The sequence below is a fragment of the Epinephelus lanceolatus genome, chromosome 14 (genome assembly GCF_041903045.1).
Source record: "Epinephelus lanceolatus isolate andai-2023 chromosome 14, ASM4190304v1, whole genome shotgun sequence".
Classification (NCBI taxonomy): domain Eukaryota; kingdom Metazoa; phylum Chordata; class Actinopteri; order Perciformes; family Serranidae; genus Epinephelus; species Epinephelus lanceolatus.
The window spans coordinates 29608804-29630818 of NC_135747.1; the positions used below are offsets into that span (position 1 = coordinate 29608804).

The 22015-nt window shown below is 40.7% G+C and overlaps 2 protein-coding genes across 4 annotated transcripts; one reads left to right on the forward strand and one right to left on the reverse strand.

Moving 5' to 3' along the window:
• Positions 1–5407: 5407 nt before the first annotated feature.
• On the forward strand, positions 5408–14195 carry rnaseh2b (ribonuclease H2, subunit B). Of its 3 annotated transcripts, none has more exons than XM_033616619.2 (11): positions 5408–5627; positions 6860–6928; positions 8043–8150; positions 8628–8704; positions 9095–9209; positions 9296–9360; positions 12778–12883; positions 13126–13207; positions 13293–13338; positions 13596–13673; positions 14025–14195. In XM_033616619.2, the coding sequence occupies exons 1-11, from the start codon at positions 5564–5566 to the stop codon at positions 14130–14132; spliced, it is 918 nt and encodes a 305-aa protein (XP_033472510.1). In that variant the 5' UTR covers positions 5408–5563; the 3' UTR covers positions 14133–14195. The 3 variants fall into 3 exon arrangements, with proteins under 3 accessions (XP_033472510.1, XP_033472518.1, XP_033472503.2); XM_033616612.2 differs by lacking the exon at positions 5408–5627 and adding an exon at positions 6586–6661; XM_033616627.2 differs by lacking the exons at positions 5408–5627; positions 13596–13673 and adding an exon at positions 6459–6661.
• A 624-nt stretch (positions 14196–14819) lies between these two features.
• On the reverse strand, positions 14820–21962 carry c9h13orf42 (chromosome 9 C13orf42 homolog). Its single transcript, XM_033617192.2, has 3 exons — positions 20881–21962; positions 20656–20800; positions 14820–17967 (listed from the first exon to the last, which is right to left on the reverse strand). The coding sequence occupies exons 1-3, from the start codon at positions 21307–21309 to the stop codon at positions 17723–17725; spliced, it is 819 nt and encodes a 272-aa protein (XP_033473083.1). The 5' UTR covers positions 21310–21962; the 3' UTR covers positions 14820–17722.
• Between the last annotated feature and the right edge of the window lie 53 nt (positions 21963–22015).

A 22015-nucleotide genomic window follows, 5' to 3' on the forward strand; every position in this document is an offset into this window, starting at 1 on the left:
CTCCAGCTCCTCCTGAGGGACCCCAAGGCTTTCCCAGGCCAGATGAAATATATAATCCCTCCAGCGTGTTCTGGGTCTGCCCCGGGGCCTCCTACCAGTTGGACGTGCCTGAAACCCCTCTAATAGGAGGCGCCCAGGAGGCATCCTGATCAGATGCCTGAACCACCTCAACTGACCCCTTTCGATGCGAACAAGCAGCGGCTCTACTCCGAGCTCCCTCCGGATGTCCGAGCTCCTTACCCTATCTCTAAGGCTGAGTCCAGCCACCCTACGGAGGAAACTCATTGCGGCTGCTTGTATCCGCGATCTCATTCTTTTGTTCACTACCTAGAGCTCATCACCATAGGTGAGGGTTGGGACATAGATGGACCAGTAAATTGAAAGCTTCCCCTTCCGACTCAGCTCCCTCTTCACCATGACGGTCCGGCACCAAACCACTGATCCATGTCACGTTCCATTCTACCCTCATTCATGAACAAGATCTGGGACTCAGAATGAGTAGTTCTGAACGCACCACTTGCATCATCTTCCTCCATTGTCTAAAACAAACTAACGGAACTTGCTAGCTAGCACTAGCTAATGTCTGTGGGGAATTGTTTTGCCTCCGAGCTAAGTCCCACCCACCAAAAAACATCATACTGTTTTCTAACATTAAAGTGTCTGTACCTTTAAAGCTTTATGAGATTATTCTAAGTTTTGAAGAAACAGCACGCACATCCAAAAATGATACATAATGGGTGCTGGACAGAGGAACAAATACAAAAACAGGTTTGCACACCAGAAACTGCTCCTTTTGGAAATTTTAATCGTACATGTGAAGTTTCGGGCACCTGCCCTTCGTCAGACATGAGCAAGATAAGGAGACACACCTCTATATGTACAACCAATAGTGTGCCAGTAAACCCGGAACTCCGTTAGCGCTTTTAGCACTTCTGGTTCTCTCGTCTAAAAGTCAATATGTTTTTTTAATGGGATTTTGGTAAAATGCCTCAAATAAGGTCTGTGGTTAACAAAAGCTTAAGCGAGTTTCAGGTTTTGTTCTACGACAAAAAACACGTCAGTAAATACCCTATTTGTGAATTTTGAAGCTTCTATGTGTCGTAAAAAAGGCGGTTGCTAACAAGTTGCTCAATACTTGTTAGCAACCGCCTGACATTAAACGTCACCCCCGAACAGACCAGAGTGCTGGCAGTCCGCCGTTACAGCTTCTTATTTAGCTTAAACAGTCCGATTTCCCCATTATACAATGTTTTTAAAATAAAGCGGCCGAAATCAGTTGAAAGCTTAGTGGCGGTGACGTCAAGAGTCATGCAACCATGGAGTAGTCATGTAGTCCGTTAAAGCCTAATGTTAGCTTTTTACTTCTGACGATCGCATTTAAGCTTCAAATGTGGTATGAAAGGTGTTCATATGTGAAGATTATCTCGCGGAAGTATCATAAACTCGTGTTAGCCACAGAGCTTATTTTCTGACATAATCCAAAACGCAATGCAAAAATCACATTCACTTTCTCTTCCGGGAACCAGCGCGATGCTAAACTTCCGGGTTTTGACGTCAGCCCTGCCACACTCTATGGTGGTCGCCCAACAGATCATGTGATTACACATGTAGCTAAACAGGAACCAAGTAAAATCAGTTCTTTTAGAATTGATTTTAAAGTTCTTTTACTTGTTTATAAAGCTTTAAATGACCTTGCCCCTCCATACATACATCATTTTATGTTCCAGATCAATAAGGTCGTCCACTGCTTTACTTTTAAATGTTCCTGATGTGTCCCATAAAAGTAGTGGTGAGAGCGCTTTCTGTTTTTACGCCCCCAAACTGTGGAATCTGCTACCTCTATTAGAGTGGTGAGCTCTCTCTGTATTTTTAAACGTAAATTAAAGACCTATCCTTTTAATAGGGCTTTTAATGTGGCGTATTGTTACAGTTTTGATTTTTAAGCTTTAACCATTGTTTGTTACCTTCTTTTCTCTCTCCTGTTCATTTTTATTCGATTTTCTTTCTTTTTTTATTTACTCTCTTTTTATTCTATGTTGGAGTTTTAATCGTCTTTTTTGTTAGTTTGCTTTTTTCAATATTTTATTGTCTTGTTTTTGTGTCATTCCAATTTTGCCATGTGAAGCACTTTGGGCTGCATGTTTGTATGAAAGGTGCTATGTAAATAAAGTTCAGTTGAGTTGAAGTACACCACACTGGCAAAACCAGTACAAAATTACACCACAGGAATACATTTACAAAAAAAATACATTTACAAAATCACCAGCAGTGCTTAGATTATCATTTCAAATACCACATGACTGAAATATCAGATCAAAAACGTCATAATGACATGCAAATTTAAGGTGAAAATGTGGAAGAAATTTTTATAATTAATATTTTTTTAAGATTTTTGGAGATAAATAGAGGCGCCTCTAATACTACAAAAAAGTAGTGATACTCAATGAGAAGTACTGTGGCAATGTAATAAACAAATCTATTTAGATTTGGTGCTTCCTTACGTAAAGCTGGTGCCCGAAATGTCACATGTGGTGATACGATTATTTTGAGTTTTGCATGTATTCTGCAAATCAACTACAGTCTTCAGACAGAGTAAAAAGTCAAATAATTCCCTTTAAATGTTCCCAAAAGTGAAAAATTCTATATTTCATTATGCATTATATATTTTTAGAGTTTAACACAGAGCACACAACAGTTAATGCTGATGCTATGACGCAATCATCTGCCTTTAGACAGAGGGGAAATACCACATTGAACCAGAGGCCTCACACAGAGCAACTGATGCTGGGAATAAGGAGTCACCATGTGTGGGGTGAGTGGGGTGGGGAGGTGGGAATAAGGCTTTACGGGAAGGAATATCTCCCCAATGAGAGGAGTGGCGATCACATTGTGTGTGTGTGTGAGAGTGTGTGAGAGAGTGTGTGGGTGCACATGAGGCTTGTGTGCTAAAACTCAGACTTTACAAACATGCACGTGGGAATAGCATTTCGGTGATTCTCACATTCCCGACATTCCTTCCTGTGAGTTTCCAGTCAGCGTGAGGCTCACTGTTCCAGAGCTCTGACATCACAAGGGGGTTCCACTCTGCCTTCCACATTCTGCCTCCCGCTCGCTCACAATCCCACCCATATTTGGAAGTGAGAGGAAGGGAATCCCAGATGATGACTCAAAGGCTTCTGCTGCCAAGGGGAATTCTCTCCACATCTGTTTTTTGTGTGTGTGTGTATATATGTGTGTGTGTGTGTGTCGTATTAATGTGTACATTACCTCCTTGAGCTGAAGATCTGCAGGGAATTCAAAATGTGGCTTTAACAGCTGCGTGAAGTAACAGCCTATGTCTGTATCTATAAAGAAAAAAAGTGGCACCCTGAGTGATGTTGTCTTTCTATTTATAACCTGCCTCTCTTGGCAGCCATGACAGTTAAAAATCGTAAGCATGATTGCTCTTGAAATCAGCTCTTTTCACTCCTGGAGATCTGAATCCGGTTCACTGCCAAGCAGGTTTTTCACATACCAGAAATAAGCTTTGGTGCTTTAGTAAAAGCATGTATTGCAAAATCAAGCATAAAAGATGAAGAGGGTAGAAAAATGCTCCCGTGGTAACGCACAGCACATGGTGGTGACATGACAGCTCCAGGCTGAGTCGATATGTAAGCTGTAACCAGTCACTCTGCATTGGACCACCACAAATGAGGCCACAGAGATGGATAGGACCATGGGGCTGTTCAATGTGCTCAGCAGAGTGTGACCGACCGTCTACCGCCTGCTGGCTGCAATAAACTCCTACCTCCACAGAGAAGTTTATTGGAATCATCTTATTTCTACCAAGAAATTGCGAGCTCAAAACTGCATTACATAGGGAAGAAGGAAGTGGAGCTCGAGGGGGGAGATAGACAGAGCACACTTTGGTTGTGCTGAATTTCTCTTTGTTGGATGTATGATGGATGAGGATTTGGGTTTGGAAAAAGGATGGCAGGGTCTCGGACTCCGAAGCCATATCTGGGCCTAAATTTAGACCCACTTTGTTCTCGTCTGCATGCTGGTGACAGAGGACTCGGCTCTCTGGGGCTGTCTGTGGTCCAGCGTATCAGAAAGGCCGCTGTTGTTCTCCCTGGCAGTCAGAAACACAGACGTTCCCTCAAGCAGCCCAAAAAGAAAGAAAGCTTTCATGGAATATTCTGTTTAGCCGCACAGACTGTTGTGTATGATACTCCCGGGACCCATAAAACAAGTAATTCACAGACAATATCTCACCCACGCTCTCTTTGCCACAGACTACAGCAACATAAATCTCACTGATTTTAAGGAGGAGATAGTGTTCAAAGGAGTGAGAGCATGTGTTGCTCAAATCTAGGCAAATGGGCCTGCAAGGCAGCATTTTCAAATGGATCAAAAAAAGAGGAAAGACAGCGATACGGGAGACAATAAACTGAAGACGCAGAAAAACACGACATGAAAATGAGCAAGTCAGAAACACGGGGCCATAAGTCACCCTGCGTAGGCTCTGATTTTCCTCTACATCATGCTGCTCCCCACAGAGACACTGTATTGGCCATGTTTAAAAGCTCAGTCAACCGGCACACATATCCCTCCCTTCCTCATTACCAAAACAAGCTAAATAAAAACCTGTTAATGGGCTGTGCTGTGGGTGTCTTTAGAAGACAGCATAAAAAAACAAAAACTATACAAACATATCAGAGGGACCCCCGGACAGTTGAACAAACCTATGACACAGTCATAGTCATCTAATGGGGATGAAAACACACTCGAGCATCCTACACATCCTCATCTGAGCATGCACGTAAACAGTGCAAGAACAAAAAAACACAAGTGACTCACTGAAAACCAACTGGGACACACACAGTGTCATATCCTGAGAGAGTGTGTGAGAGATGCCCTCCTCTTACTGAAGGACAGATGGATCCCCCAATCTGTTGTGTGCCAGTGTGCCAAAGGACAACTGGTCACCAAACAACCTGCAACCTGAGAGCAGAGCAGAGCGGAGCAGAGACCTTTGGGCTCTCTGCGGACACCAAAGCATAACTGCATAAATATCAGCGAAGTGACTGGGAGGTAAAGTGTGTGGGCTAAACCTCAAATGTTACCATTAAATTATTATCACGGCTGTTGGGCGACCTCTAGCGGCCTCAGTGAGGAACTGCAGCTCGACGCAACGTCAGCACGGAATGTTCCACTACGTTAAAAACAGGGGTGAACAGCGTGAATTCAACGTCTACAACATTACCATTGTCGTGTCTTTGTGTGCTTATTTCGACGCCGATATATTTCTTTACTTTTTAAAACATGATCAATAGTATTTGTTTGTAAAAACGAATCGAAATGAGGCGATAGAAACACAATAACAAAAGTGTTGTTTTCCCCTCGGTGACGGTCGCAGGAAGTGCTCAGAGCAAAGGCGCCTTTTCTGAACTCATGTCGTCAGGCGAAAAGTAGCTTTGACACTCAGCAGGCCGACACTGTTTTAGCTCAAATACACATTCATTTTATAGAAATAACAACTCGGGGAAACAGCAGCACACTCCGTTAAACTCAATAATACAACATGGCGACTAAAAAGAAGCGAACGCCTCATGTAAATAACGACAGTTGGGTTGTCATCGCTGCGGGTAGGTGAAGCTGTGCAACGAAGACACTCAGTTTGAGCTAACTTAGCTAAGCTAGCTTGCGACTATTAGATGCGGGTAGCCATAGCACCGTTATCAGACCTAACTGTCATCATGTAACGTTAAGCTCCTTAGTTAACAAACGGCAATGTTAGCTATTATGCTAGCTTGCTTCTAACTTTAGCCACATATCACAGGAAATGACGCCTAACGACTAAGTTAGCTAGTTGTTTGTTTTGTTTGAGTGTCTTCCAAAAAATAACGTTAAAGGCATTGTTTTTTTGTTGTGGTTTTTTTAAGTAGGGTTGTATGAGGTACTTATTCATAGACAGTATACTATACACAGTAGATGTCAGTCGGCACGCCTCCAGTTTGGAGAAGTAGACAGGAGTCTGACATGAAAGCGAAACATCTACTGATGTGCAGGTGTCCGCAACAAAACGTATTTTTGCCACCTATAAAAAGTCCCACCTTAAAAAGTTCAATAACGGTTTGAGCGTACACTATATTGAGAATATGGCCACTGCTTTATCTCACTGCCAGACGGTGATTACCAACCAGGAAATGAAGCCATCAAGGTAATCTCTTCAGTGCCAGACTCCATTGAGAAAACCAGAGATTAAACGATGCCCTACATAGGAGCGGCTGGTCTACTGCTGCCTCCAACAGCTTCTTTGTTTGTGTTATATTGTGACTTTTGTGAATCCAAACTAACCCTTTTAAAAGCCAAAGTCACTCAATAATACTAACTAACTAACTGATCAAGCCGGTGGTAGATCAACAGCTCCCATGGTCAGCAAGCTAAAATTACTGTTTTTATCAATGTAGTCTGGTGGCTGTATTAGAGCACAAATGAGGAGCTGAAGCTGTCAAAACCGGCTGTCTGGCAGTAAAGTGATGAGAATACTTTAAGTATAGCGTACGCTTAAACTGATATTGAAATTTTTAGATGGAACTTTTGTGTCAGAGTCCTGCTTGCTTCTCCAAACTGGGAGCATGCCGACCGCCATCTACAGCATGTGATACACTGACTATGGGTAAGTACCTCATACAACCCCACTTCAGAAAACTGTCCCTTTAGCATTTGTGCCCAGTTTAGTAGTGTTAACTTTGCTTTTGTTCTCAGATTGACATACAGCCAGACAGTTATCATTTCTCACAGAGTACACAGTGAATTTTTCTTAGAGATGACTCTTTATTTATCATGAATGTCGCTTCTGTTTTGGTGTCCACAGACTCTGCCATCCACACACAGAAGCACGACAGTGACCCAGCTTTTGTGAGGCTAAGGAATCCTGCTACAGGTCGAGCACTTTTCTTATTGTTGTAACATTATCTCTGCGGCTGCAACTAACAATCTCAGGTCTATAAATTGTCATAGGATAGTAAAAATGTCTGTCAAGTTTCCATAGCCCGAGGCGACGTTTTCGAATCTTGTTTTTTTTTTTTCCCAACAATCAGTAACAATCCAAAGTATCCAATGCGTCAATTTATTCAGTTTATTATGACAGAAGATTATTAACATGAAGTCATAAGCAAATATCTACTTTTTTCTATTTATTAGTATTTAAAGGTTCAGTGTGTAGAACGTAGGGGGCTATATTGGCAGAACTAGAATATACGTAGTATGTTTTCTTTAGTGTATAATCACCTGAAAATAAAGATTGTTGGGTTTTGTTACTTAAAGTGAGCCATTTATACCTACATGGGGAGGGGGTCCTCGTCCACAGAGTCCACCATGTTGCACTACCACGTTTCTAGAGTAGCCCAGAACGGAAAAACCAAACACTGACTCTAGAGAGGGCTATTCATGTTTTTGCATCGGCAACTATAGCTAGTAGCCCCTCCATGATGAGCCAAAGGTCGGAAAAAAACTAATTTTCAATGTGAAACTTCTTTATTTAGAGTTTCTACCGGTTTAAATCACTGGGTCCATTTGTTTTGGAGAGGAAGAGACCTCTACGGATAATTTGGCTCCGGGTAAAAAACCTCCTGAACAAGGAGCACTGGAGAAATCCTAACTGGGAGTTGATGGTTTTCAAACAGGAGAAGTTTGAGCTAGTTTTTGACCTCTAATAGTGCTCTGGAGCTTTTTTTCCTAGTTTTGTCAGTCTTGTGCAAATATTTTATGAGGAAGGAAATGCATTCACATTTGTTGGACCTCAAGGATACACACAAGGCGTTTTACTAAGTAACTCTGAATGTAAACATAACTGTTAGCTGCATTCTTAACAACACTGTATTAACATAAAGTCAAAATCTGATCAATTCAATCATGAGGATATGTATAACATAAAATAAACATCACATGAAAGTTAAGGCTTTTCCCCAGCAGTCTAATTCTGTATCTTATGAAATGCATTTGCTGATGTTGAAGTGAAAGTAACTCAGTTCCTCCTTGTTTTTTTTGGCTGGCAGATGTGGCATCTCTGTATATGCTCAGTAGTGGGGACGTACAGCTGTTTGAGGTCAAAGCATTTGAAGAAGATTTCCACTCCTGGTTTGTTGGTCAGACTGTACAGAGAGGTTGGTCTCAGTCCTTGTTACAGTTTAAACTCTGACCAAACTAATGATAATTGCTTACAGTGCTACAAAGGCTCACATCAGCTTTAGTCCCAATTAGCTGTATTTCTCAGCTGTAAAAGAGTTTTTTCTCATTCTTAACAATGACGAAGAGGATCTGCTGATAAAAATGTAATTAAAACAAACCATTAGGTCTGTCAAACATTGTTTTATATGTTGATTAAATTTAAGTTTAAATTGTCAGAATCAGAAATACTTTGTTTTCCACAGGGGAAATTGGGTCATGTCACAGTTGGTCTTACATAGATAACTTACATTATAAAAAATAAAAAGTATATAAAAGATATGTGCAGTATGCTACATGACGCATTTGAACATTTAGAAATGCTGCACTTTTATTATGTATTTTTAACTGTGGTCTAGGTTTTGAATTTGATCATGTGATAATCAGGTGTTTGTTTCTCTCTATTTGTTTAACAGATGGGAGACTTCTCTTTTTAACACCGATGGATCCTCTCTATTTAATTTTGCCATATTTGATTAAATCTGGCAGAGAGGTAAGAAACAGAAACCTACGTTAATCTCACAGCTGTTGTTTCAGTGATGTTTTCATGAAGCTTTGTTCTGTCCATTGGAGTCTGAGTTATGTTTTATTTTTTAAACTTAATAATTAACTTATTTTGTGTACTAATGTTTTTAAATATAATGTTAATTAAATATGATTCTTGTATTTAATGTTACTAATATTATAGACACAGACTGCACAATAAATCTGTTGAACTGTATTTCTATCAGCCCAATCCAGTCTATATTTTAAAAGAACAGTGTCTGCATGTTATCCAGCTGAATAGGATCAGCAGCAGTCACTGTAAACAGGACTCAGTTTCCTCACGTACCCCTCACACATGAATGTCACAGTATCCGTTGTTATGTCATTTGTTGCTCAGGGGAAGTTCCAGCCGGTGGATCAAGTTGTTATGGACGAGGAATTCCCAGCTTGCTCAAGGCTGCTGAGCTGCACACGCTCCCTGGCCTCCCTGCACCACATCGCAGAGGAAAAAGGTGAAGTTTATTTTTTGAAGCTAATCTCGCCCAGTTATAAGGTTATTCTGATCACATTGTTGAAATGCTGTGTTTCATACTTACAGAGGTGGGAGGTCTGAAGTTCAATCGATACAGTGAAGAGAAGACGATGAATTGGTTGAAGAAAAAGGTAATCACAAGAAGTCATTAACACTGTGAAATTCAAACCAATTCTTCTGTGAAGGGCAGAAGACAGCAAGATATTGTTACTGCAACATAGGCCTGCCGTAGTCAATGACATTACAGGTGTTACACGATGTTAGGGCATATACCAGTTACATTACTTGCCCACTGCCAACGCCATCATTTTGCTTCTTTTTCCCCCAATCAGAAGGCTACTTAGTCGGACGACCAATGCTAAAATATTAGTACTCAGGTTCTTAGCTATAAACTGAGAGCACAGAATTAACAGGAGTCAGATTTCACTTATAAGGAGGGTTAACTGACAAGATGCTGGCGCAGGATTTGGTGTCAAATCACAAAGCAAAAGTGCCTATTTGGTAGTATTTTAGATTAAAACCTGTCAACACTTGAAAAGCTGATAACATTAATGAGGGAAAAGGAGTTGGTTACATCCCAAAGGAGTTGGAGGTGTGCATCCTGTCACCTGCAGCTCTTCATCTGACAGCTCACCATGGCTGCTCATTTTTGTTCCATTATTTCCTGCAATATTTGTAACTGATCTGCTGTCAACAAATACTGAAAATGACCGGTGCCGTGTTTTGTAGATGCATTTTTGATGAACAATAGCAGTAGTGTTAATCTCACTGAAGAACACCTCGCAAGCCCTTTGACTACCTTGTAATAAGTCAGTTTCTTTTTCAGATTACTGTCTGTAATTATAAGCTTCAGCTAGGGATGCACCGATCCACATTTTTTCACTTCCGATCCGATCCCGATACCTGAATTTGGATATCTGCTGATACCGATACTATTCCGATACCACTGCTCTGTTTGCTTAAATATTATTATCATTATTGTTGATTTGAGGCTGTAATAAACTCCTCTCTACAGGCAAGTATAATATGTATGTATGTATGCATGTATGTCCCAAAAGGCAACTTGAGGTAAGTATAAGGTCAGAAAAGCAGGAAATCCTGTTAACAGGAAAAATCCCATTCTGAAAACAAATATGCAGCTGTAAGGGTTTCAAATTGATTGTCAATATTTATTAAATTCCAAGACAGTGTTAAACTACTAGTGCAATATACACTATCAAAAAACAAAAAAATACCTGTCATATTAATCTGAACAGCACAGATACAAATCAAGTAGACACTACTATGTAGTAATGTTGTCACGGTACCAAAATTGGGACCCACGGTACGATAGCAGTTAAAGTATCACGGTTCTGAGTAGTATCACGATACTACAGCGAAAATGAGGCAGATGTGCCTTATGTCATTTATAAAAAGATAAATCACTTTTCTATAATACATCAATGATATTTCAATGGAATAAATTACTTACTGACTTATTCATACTTCAAAAACAGCATCAATAAGTGATTAACATAGGGGGGATCAAAATGAAATAAAAAGAAATAAAATAAAAATCAACCAAAAATCAACAAGCCACCCTCCTCCCCTGACAAGTTAAGAACGGTCCCTTAAGTGCGGCGAGGTTTGTGGAAATGGCTCATTTCTCCTCTGACACGTCACATACCTGTGTGCCGCCACGGCTCGGCTGTTCAGGTACTTTTGGGCAGTCATGACACCAATGAAGACTTATTGGACCTGGAGCCGGACTTTTCTGTCGCCAGTAAGCCGCTATCTTGCGTCGCGGAACACTATGGCTGCTGTATTTCTGTCTGTGACCCCTGTTCAACCCACAACCGGCAGGATTCGCCTTTAGTTTCTGCTGCTGGTTGAAATCTGTACTCGCACAGCGTGCTCCTGAATGATTTCTTTTGCTCGCACAAAACTATTTTTAGTCTCAAATGCGAGTAAAATGCTCGCACCGTAGAGCTCTGTGGAAAACAGATCACTGTAGCATATATAAAGAAATCTAGCCTACAAGTAAAAATAAATAAATAAATAATAACTTTCACTGCTTAAAGATACTCAATAGCTCAGAAATGTCAGTGGAAAACAAACCACTGCAGCTGCATATCGAGTGCCAGGTGGCCAGCGTGTGCCATTATTGGACGGCGCATGGACACTCACCCTCTTGCGATTGGACTTTGAACTTATCCCACAGTAGTGGTACCGGTACTCCAACATTATGGTATCATATGTACCATCGTGTTTTTGTACCACAGTCTACCACTGGTACCAGTATACCGTGCAACACTACTATGTAACAATCATCATATCATTCCAGCAGACAATGTGAAAGCACAGACACGGCCGGTGGATCGGAAATTTCCGATCCGTGAATTACGTTGGTATCGGAACCTGATACTGATACTGGATCAGATCGGCCCCATCCCTAGCTTCAGCAGTAGGAAACAGTCAGTTTGCATTAGTAGAAACCTAAAACAGCGCTCTACTAAAGTTGGGTTGATTTCCATTTTTGGTGGCTGGGTTCGGTGTACAAACTTAAACTGGTTTGATTTTTTGCAAACTGGCTGAACCGATAATTTAGCACACTCTGACAAATTAAAAAGTAGCCTACATCATCAACATGTGCTGACTGCATCACGGCCCTAGAGCCAACTTGTATCTCACTAGTAATGCGCAATATGACAATGTGATCAACAAAATATTATGTTTGTGTGACTTAACTGAGCCAGCAGTCTGACAGGCTTCCCCTGAGAACAAATTTCAGTAGAGGTGGCAGGGGGGTGAGTAGCACACATTGAGTTTGTTTACTAGACAGTATGTTTTTTGGGTTGACAAGACATGGCAGAGTTAGTCTGTAAACTAAAACTATACCAACATGGCAACATTTTGGATTTCAAGCCGACAAAAGAGCAACCTAGTGCACAGGTTGAGCAGAACTTTTGTTGGATGCCCTGTTTCAGTCCTGTCGCATGCTTTTGACACTCCACGATGGATGAGGAGAGGCTGATTCATTAAGTTGAAAGGAGGAATTATATCAGTGGTTCCCAACTGGTCCAGATTTCTCTCTAGTCATTAGTTTAAGGTCCACACAGTTCAATATATTTAGTGACATACTTGTGTTTGGCCTTGTTGTCAAGCTAGTTTGCTGTCTCTGTTAGGTACCTATCTATTATTCACTTACTTCACAACAGGAAACAGCACTTCAAAATAAAAGCTCTGTGCCGGAAATTTACATGTTTGTGAGTAACTTGAGGTCCATTCAGAATGGATCTGCGACCCACTTTTGGACCGCGCCACCAGTTGGGAACCACTGATCTATATGATATCATAAATATCAGGAAAACTGTGTTCATGTGAAAAACCAAATGTTGGTAAAATATGCAGGTGGCTGCAAGATTTGCTTCTTTTACCACCCAAAAAAGGTAATCTTTACCAGCTGTAGTGTCAGGTGGACAAACAAGTTAATTTCCAACCGTGGTGAAAATGCATGATGAGTTTTACACAGTAGAGTTACATACAGTGTTTTGTACCTGTTGGTGTAGGTGGAGAGGACTGTCACTGCACTCAAAGCGAGAAGTATCTCTGTGGGAGAAGGAGTCAAATCCACAACGTACGTCAGAATGAAGTCAGAGTCGGACCACTGTGAGGGTAAGCCACTTCCCTTTTTCAAAGTCGAATCCCATCCTATACCTGTGTGAAACTCCAGCCTCAGCTTCCTGTGAAAACACAAGCAGCAGAGAGGATGCTGACCAATAGATGGCAGTAATATTGCATCATTTATGTCTGTGGGTTATGATGTTAAAACACTTCCCCAACATCAAGCTCTATCAAACAAAGCTGGATTATATTGCCAATTACCGGCTGTCATTTCTCTCATCTCCATGATACAGAGGACTACCTACGCTATGCTCATGGCCTGATATCAGAGTACCTCAGTGGGGACCTGAGCAAAGCCCTCCTCAATCACCTGCAGTAAGTTCAGACAGATGACACTTGTATGTTATGATAATTATTAGTACTGTTAGTGCTCAAGCATGCTTCTTGTTGTACTCCACAGGTTACCAGAGCTCACAAGCCCAAAGGAGACTGAACCTCCTTCCAAGGTTTGTGTCTCTTTGTGAAATCAGCACAGCTTTTTTCTGTCTGCTGCTGTCGAATCAGCCGTGCATCTTCTCTGTAGTCCTACACCTCTAACAATGTAGCATCTGTGCTGTGCTTCTGTGTTTTTAACCTAAGTTGTGAGAGCCTTATCTTTGACAGTGTGACGTCCTCCTTGGTCGTTGTGGTGTTTTTCTGTGGTTTATAAAAAAGTTTGGTCCTGGTTGTCATGAAAAGCTTGTCTTACTTCCTCGTTTGGCAGAAGCGGAAACTTTCAGACAAACCGGTGGAGGCCGGAGACGACTACACCAAATTCAACAGTGCAGACTTTGCGCGGAAAGTGAGTGTAATACTGAGACGTCTGCCTGAAAAGACCAAACAATTACTGGTGGAGTCTGTGGCTTTGATCAGCCTCTCTTTTGATTATATCATAATGACTTTTGGTCATGTCTTTGCTTTCATCTCTGAAGTCTGTTTTCTCTCTTTGTTAAAGACCTTGAGTGATTGTCAGCGTAGCTGTTATTGGCTGAACACTTTCTTTAAGCTTTATCTGTACACACACGGGTCAGAGGGGCTTACCTTGTTAACTTTCTCAGCTTGAATTGAAGTTCATGACATGTAATGAATTCCCTGCTGTCTCTGTGCAAAGGTGTGGAGTTATCCTATTGATTTTTATTGTCTCTTATTCCAGCCGCCCAAGAAGATGACTGCTGCTCAGAAATCTCTGGCGAAGGTGGACAAGACCGGCATGAAGACGATGTCATCCTTCTTCAGCCCCAAGGTCAAAGCAGAAAAATAAGTGAATGTTGTACAGTTTTTGGTTTTGTATATGAAACATTTGTAATAAAGAAAAGGAAATGTATTTGATGTATGACTTGATTTCACGCTGTGGAAGGTAAAGTAATAATGCAGGAAAGTTATCACTGGTATTCTGACCAAATTAATGTTTGTACTAGTGTGGTCACGATACTGGAATCTCTAACTTCAATACAGTACCTTGTAAAATATCTATTTGATACCACAGGGAAAAACAGACTATGAAGGATTATCATGCTGTGTGAGATGGGGGCGCCATCTTTGAGGTACGCGCTCTGTTACTTCTACCAGAGTGTACACACTCAGTCCAAAAATGAGATACTTTACAATATCCAAGTTATGTGAGTGGATGTAGTGCATTGAGGTCTATAATCTGTTTATTGTGACTAGTTTGTCCAAATACAGTTGCCTGACCACCATCCTTACAAGATGGAGCCTCTTTCTGAAACATTTAACATGCCATGATGTGAACTTCACATTCTCTTTGGACAGTAAGGGCATAAAATTTAAATTTCTACTAGAAGCATAAAATAATAGACGTAGATACTGTGACGTCACCAATTGGTTTGTGGAGTCTTGTTTTGAGGCCTCAAATTCGGCATTTCAGCTGTCACAAAATTAGTTTTTTGAGGCCAGAAGTGACCATATTTGGGCGAGAGGCTGGGGCTGTGGAGGAGCGAGGGGTGGGTTTTACTGAGAAGACGAGGACACTATCAAAAGACAGACTGTCATTTAAAGTGGCCGCTATTAATACTGGGTAACTTTAAGCCTTAATAAAATGTAAGCAGTGAGTTATAAAAGAATTCGCCACCCGTACAGTCTGTACCAGACTTTGGTGACGTCTTGTAGACCAACTGTCACTCAAAGTGGCCACACCCTTAATTTTGCATAACTGTAAACCTTAATAAAATGTTAATTTTACAGGTGGCTGTAAACATGTTTACAGGGTGTCTACAGGTCCTTAAAATGTCTTAAACTTTTCTTAATATAAGGCATTAAATATTTTCGGTAACATTACTGCAAACATTTTTCCAGCCTGACAGACCCAATGACGTGTTTACAATCATTGGACAGACCGAAGAATTGCAATAAATAATAATAATGATAATAGTAATGCAATAAATAGCATTTATGACAGCGATGAGAATACGTTTCAAGTGAACATTTGTGCCAAAATCAAGGAAATGCCCTCAAGGCCTTCTTGAGATGTCACATTCAAGAGAACCAGACGGACGAGGTCACAGTGACCTTGACCTTTTAACTTTGACCACCAAATTCTCTGTAGTTAATTTTTGAGTTCAAGTGGAAGTTTGTGCCAAATTGGAAGAAATTCTGTTAAGGTGTCCTTAAGATTTTGTGTTCACGAGAATGGGGCGGACAACCAGCAAACATAATACCTCCAGCAATGGCTATTGCTGGCGCAGTGGTGTAAAAAAAAAACAACAACAAAATGCTAACTTCAAGTAATCTTGATCTACTGAGGGGTCTCTGACTGATGATTTGAATCTTCAACTATCAGAGTGCGGCCCTACAAAAACATGTCATCATCATCTACGACCTTTTGCTTTTTCCTCATAGTTTTGCCGAACTTCAAAGGTGGTGGCTCGCTACGGATTCCAAATTTAAAAAAAGAAAAGTCTCGAAGAAAATAAAGAATTTCATCCCTCGTGAACAGATTCGTTAGCTTTCACTGCTAACGCTGCAAAATTAAAGTACCAAATACTTCTAAATAACCCACTGCAGACACCTGTTGGTAAAACATTAATGAATACTCATTTAGAGCTTTTAGTAATGTTGATGGGCTAATTAAGATTTAATAGGCTGTTATAAGGCTCAAATATGTTTTGCTGCTCCAGACAGGTTTATTTATTTTTGGCAAAGATATCTCTTGCAATGGTGAAGGTTGCCGACTCCTGATCTACATCTAAACTTTGCTCCATGTTGACCAACTACAACATTTAAATATTACATGTATTTTTCAGTGATTTAAGTACAACTCAGAAAGGAGACATTTTGCATAATGACTCATAACCCCTTTACTTTATACTTTGAGTATTTGTCCTTTTAAAGTAAACAGTTCGAATACTTCTTCCACCATGACATCTTACCCAAATTGCACAAAGACTTTTTTTGTAACTACCCGCTGTGGTATCTAAGCATGCAGACAGCCCAGGGTTCATTCGATGGGCAAATAAATCCAGAAATATCAGCACTGCAAGATAACATCAAGTCAGAAATGAGGGTTTCTTTTTTGTAATTGGCTGAATTGACCCTTTATGTTTACAACCATTTTAACTTCAGCGACAACAAGCAGGATAACCTTCACTGGTTTTCAACTTTTCAGTCAACCCAGCCCTGAGACTCGCCTTACAAATCTAGACCTCTCTTAAATGAAGCTGGCATTCATGCAGTTCAGAAATATGTTTACCTTTCAGCGAGTCTCACTGCTGTGAAGGACAGTGTTGCAATTTACTGTTTCCTTCGATACCTCGAATGAATGCCATCTCTCCGCAGGTCTGAACCATAAACCCTACTCAAGCTAAATTCCATACCTCTCACAGCGTTTTATATTATATATTACTTCTCTTATTTAATTCTGTTCAAAAGCACACTTTAAAGAAATGCTATCAACAGAAGGGTTAGAGTAATCTCCTGGCATCAGAAGGAATTTTTTTATTACATACTAAACTGTAAAATTCCTCAAAGTAATATTCATTTAAAGTGGCATCTTACTGAGACGTATGAATCGCATATTGAGGTTCAGAAATCCTTGAAACAGATGATACCGGATATGCCTTTTTCACAGGAGACATTTTGACATGTAAAAGGAAAAACACAGGAGTAAATAATGAATGAACGATGGCTGAGTTCCATTCAGCTGCTTCTGTTTCAGGGTCCTGGTATTGTGCATGTTGGTCATGGTATCATGGTATCATGACTTACTGGGACACTTCAAAAGAACAGAGCCATCGTTAATGTTATTAGTAATGCCTGTGGTTTTCCAACTATGACAAGTCACTGACTTGACATCATCGAAGAGACAGATTTCTTAACATTTGCTTTATTAAAGGGATAGTGTGGATTTTTTGGAGTGGGGTTGTATGGGACACTTAGCTTGAGTTTTCTCAATGGAGTCTGGTTATGAGAGAGCGATAATGACCGCTTCATTTTCCTGCTGGAAATCAATGTCTGATATTAAGGTGAAACAGTGGAAAAAACTCTCAGTATAGTGAACATGTAAACTGATATCGATTTATTCGGGTGGCTAAAATATGATTTGTGGCGGACCCCTCCACAGCAGTAGATGACTTAGCTTCCATGGCGAACTCCAGTCTGCTTCTCCTCACTAGGGGCATGCGAACTTTTACAATATACTGTCTATGGATAAGCACCTCATACAACCCTGCTCCCAAAAATCCGGACTATCCCTTTAAAATACCTTCTACATATTTTATGCAAGTATTAATTGTCCGGGTGGAGTTTTATCAGAGCATGGTGTCTGTCCATACAAACTAGCTTGAGCTCCATGTCAGCATCATGGCAGTGCTGGTGGTTTCAAATGTCTATCAGGCTTCACTGCTTTTTTAATTTGGGCTTGAAGCGCAGAGTCTGGAATGCACTCTCCACCACTTTGGGAAGATGGATTGGGTTCCTCTGCAGCCGCAGTCTGCTGCTTGTGGACCCGTTCTGGTTTTTCTTCTTCTGGGCGCTTTCCTTGGCACAGTCATGATCTGCTTTCTGGTTGGGGTCGTCTGCGACCTGAGGGACTCGCAGGACCCAGTTGGAGTGGAGGTCGTGTTCGGCTGAGCTGGAGGCCACTGTGGGAGAGAAGAGCAGGGAGTAAGAGCTTGAGCTGAGGCTGAAAGCAAGTAGCTTCACTCCAGGACCTTAAAGGGACAGTTCACCCCAAAATCGAAAATTCATATTTTTCCTCTTACCTTTAGTGCTATTTATTAATATAGATTGTTCTGGTGTGCGCTGCTGAGTGTTGGAGATATCAGCTGTAGAGATGTCTGCCTTCTCTTCAATATAATGGAACTAGGTGGTACTCAGCTTGTGGGGCTCAAAGCATCAAAACAAATTGAAAACCTCAACCTCAATACTACTTGGTGCTGGATTATTTTGGTTGATGCCTTAAAGGTGAATACTGTAGTTCCTACATGAAACTGCTCACCACAAGGTCTGTGGATTATCTTGAGTAACCAGGTCATGATTTCTTGAAAGAGACATTGCTGCTGATTATTTTAAACGTATTTTTTGGCACTTTGAGCACCACAAGCTGAGTGCTATCTAGTTCCATTATATTGGAGAGAGGGCAAACATTTCTACAGCCAATATCTCCAACACTCGGCAACTCACACCAGAACAATCTAGGTCAGTGGTTCCCAACCGGTCAAGACACGGGGTTCAGATTTCTCCTTCGTCATTACTTCAAGGTCCACACAGTTTAATATGAGACTGACAGGTTGATATAGACAATCAGCTGGCCTCTAAGAGCTGGGGCACTGTATTAAAGAGTACCTTACAAAAAGTCTCACCTTTCCCAGTCTTTAACCACACCTGACCTCGACCCACCACATCCGACCAGGGGTGAGATAAAAAAAAAACAACTAAAAAAAAACAACTTATTGTTAAGTTTTTATTTACTATATTAATCCCCCTGAGGGGAAATTCAATGGATGATTGAATTCAATAGATGTTTTCCACAGCATACATTTGACACATCAAAGCAGGAAAAACTAAATCAATAACAACAATGACTATTCCATTCAGATGTGAAAGTTCAGCTCTACGGTGCATAGTTACTTGGACATTAACATTATTTGTGACACCTGTGCAATTATAAAAGTAGAGCTATAACAATGTTAGAATGTTCCATTGTAAGTGTCCCAAGTAAAAAGGACTTGTGAAAAAGTGGCATCTTTCATAGTGTTTAAATTATTGATATGTTAACTTGTGAACAGTATTTTAATGTCATAGCTTGTTCAGGTTACATTTTTACCACCATAGTGCTACAAACAACTACTATACTGCTAGTACTACCATATACTTTTAGCCTAATAAACAGCAGTGTAAATTACTACTTGAACCTAACATGTAAAACTGCAATCTAAAAAGTATGACCAAGAGTTAAATGCACATTTCCATTTGAAATAATGACAAAATCCTAAAGTTGAAGTAGCAATACAGCAAAACATGTTAACAGTAAAAGGCTTGCATTTGAAATATTCTTTAAGTATATATTATATTAGTAAGATAGCTTGCTAACTAGGTAGGCTATGCTAACAAGTAAGCTTACCAATTGCCTAGAATGTCAGCGAGTTAGCTTGCTAAATAGGTAGGCTATGCTAACAAGTAAGCTAGCCAATTGGCGAGAATATTAGAGAGCTAGCTTTATAAGTGCTATGCTAACACGAAGCTTTTATTTACTTTTATTTCACAGATAAGAAACAAATTGTGAAGACAATAAAGCCTCCACAAAAATAGCATTTTAACTCTTGTGTGTGATTTATCCTGGTATCATATCAGTAGAGGAAATGTCCACTCATAGCTAGGCTAATTTATACAATGTAAAATGCCATAGGCTTGTGCTAATAACGTTAGCAAGTTATATTTGTTTGGCAAACATGTTTAGTATAAGACACCGAATTTTGTACTGTTATCTTTGTTAAATTTTGCTGTCGTTCCTGGCTTCATATAAGTAGGAAAAAAATCAGCTAGCCGCTAGGCTAATTTTAGCAATGGAAAAATGCCATAGGCTTGTGCTAAAAACTTTGGCATGTTGTATTTGTGGGGAAAATGTATCCAGCAAAAGACAAGCGTTTCATCTGTGAATGCTGCGAGTTATAGTGAAACTGATTTTGTGTACCTGTGTTTGAAATTGTTGCTATTAAGCCATGTTTAATGTTTGTATTTGAATCAACTACACTTTACAGCACTTCACAGAAACCTCACCACTGACTAGTGTTTTGGTGGTGTAACTGCAGAGTGACACAGACTCAACACTGCACAAGTAAATGCTCACAACAGTGTGGGCCACGTGCATAGGCTATGGCGTAGGGTCTGCCAGACAAGTATAAACTCCCCTTAGATCTCAAACTTGTGATGTCATCAAGTATAAAATCTGGAGATGTTCCATAGACAATGAATGGAAACTGACATTAGTTGTTTCCTTTTAAATACCCAAATGAGCTTCATTATGTTGTGGTGTTCACAAGTTCTGGGAAAGAAAATGTTCCCATATTCAGAACATTCCCCTGGGTGCTCTTAGTGTCATCTAGAACATATTTCCCCCTTCACTGTCTATGGAGCAGATTTTGAGTTTGAGAAATCTGAGTTTCAGCATTCTAGCTTTGGATTTGTAAGAGTTCTAATATGTTTACTAATAGTTTTGGCTGTCTTAGATCATAGGAATAATGTATGATTTTTTTTATTTTTTTTTTTAAATGGGTGTAACTCCCCTTTAAGACCTGCAGGGGCCAAGAGGTTTTCAAACCCACACCCACCTATGAAGTCCACATCTGCATGTCCATCATCCATGTACGGTTTGCGCAGAGGTTCGCTGTCGCAGCCAGCGATGACTGCATCAAAGAACTGCAATGTGTCCTCGACACTGGGGACCGGAGGGGCAGAGGGTTTGGCTCTTGATATCTGCGGTTAAAAAAAAAAGGGAGAACATTTGTCTTTGATATTGCCTGCCATGTGCTCTAGGATAGATGATTTAAGCTTACCGGTTCTTCCTTCGCAGGCGGAGGGGGTGCGGGCTTCTTCTTGGAGGACACTGTGGCCTTGGCATCGTTACTTTTCAAGTCACTCACGCTCTTTGTGTACTGCCGTCTCAAAGCCACGAGCGCTTCCAGGTACTCCAGGCAGTTCTGATTCTGAGAGTAGAGCCATATCCTGTCCTCTTGTCTCTGATAATAGTACAAGGTCGACTCGATGCTCACTGTGCTCTTGCTCCGTTTTAAAGTTGAGCCCACAGCAGCTTGAGTTTTCTCTCCCACGACGAGCATAGAGGTGCTGCGAACCAGCCTGACGGTGCAGGCATTGTGGTAGTCCTGCTCAGACCGAAACCCACCACCACCACCGCCACCATTACCATCCCGTCCTTTGTGTCCATGATGGTTGGGACGGAACACATTATTAATCTTCCTGAACATTCCTTTAAATGGAGCCTTTCAGGATTACAAACTTGTCATTGGCATTTGTGCAGCATCTATCCATATTCATCTCTTCAAGCAGGCTGATATGTCTCAAAACAAGCAAACAAACAAAAATGCCTAACTGGAGCTGTTCACTGTGACCAGACGCTGTCCGGGGTGCTGAAATTACCAAACAGCTGCTCTCTTGTGACACAAAAGCAGATGCAAGTCACTCGTCTAACCTGATCTCAGCGTGTCTTTTGTGTTATCGGATGTTGCTCAGCAACACTGCTGTAGCAACGGGTTGGTAACTCTACACTGTGCTACTGAGCAGCAGGCCTGTGTCAGATATCCGAGACTTAGTGGACAAAATAGCAACAACAGCAAGGAAATCAACAACGTCTGTCTGTAGTTTTACATGTGAATGTGACTTAACCTGTTAATGAACCAGGTATTACACAAGACCGGACTTCTTAGAAAACAACATCTGATAGGTTAAACTGTGGATGGATTAAACTGTTCAGATTTGGGGTTTATAAAAGGTGCTAAAGATTAAAATTCAGTTGCATAAATGACTTGGATATTGTTACAAACTCCAGAAGATGCATGATGTTGACTTATGTCTGGGTTTCCTCGCCTGATTAATAATAAAACACGCTCTCTCGTGTTTCATGTGCTTCTATTGTTGGGCATCCCTGCTGCAAGCAGAGGAAGTATGAACATA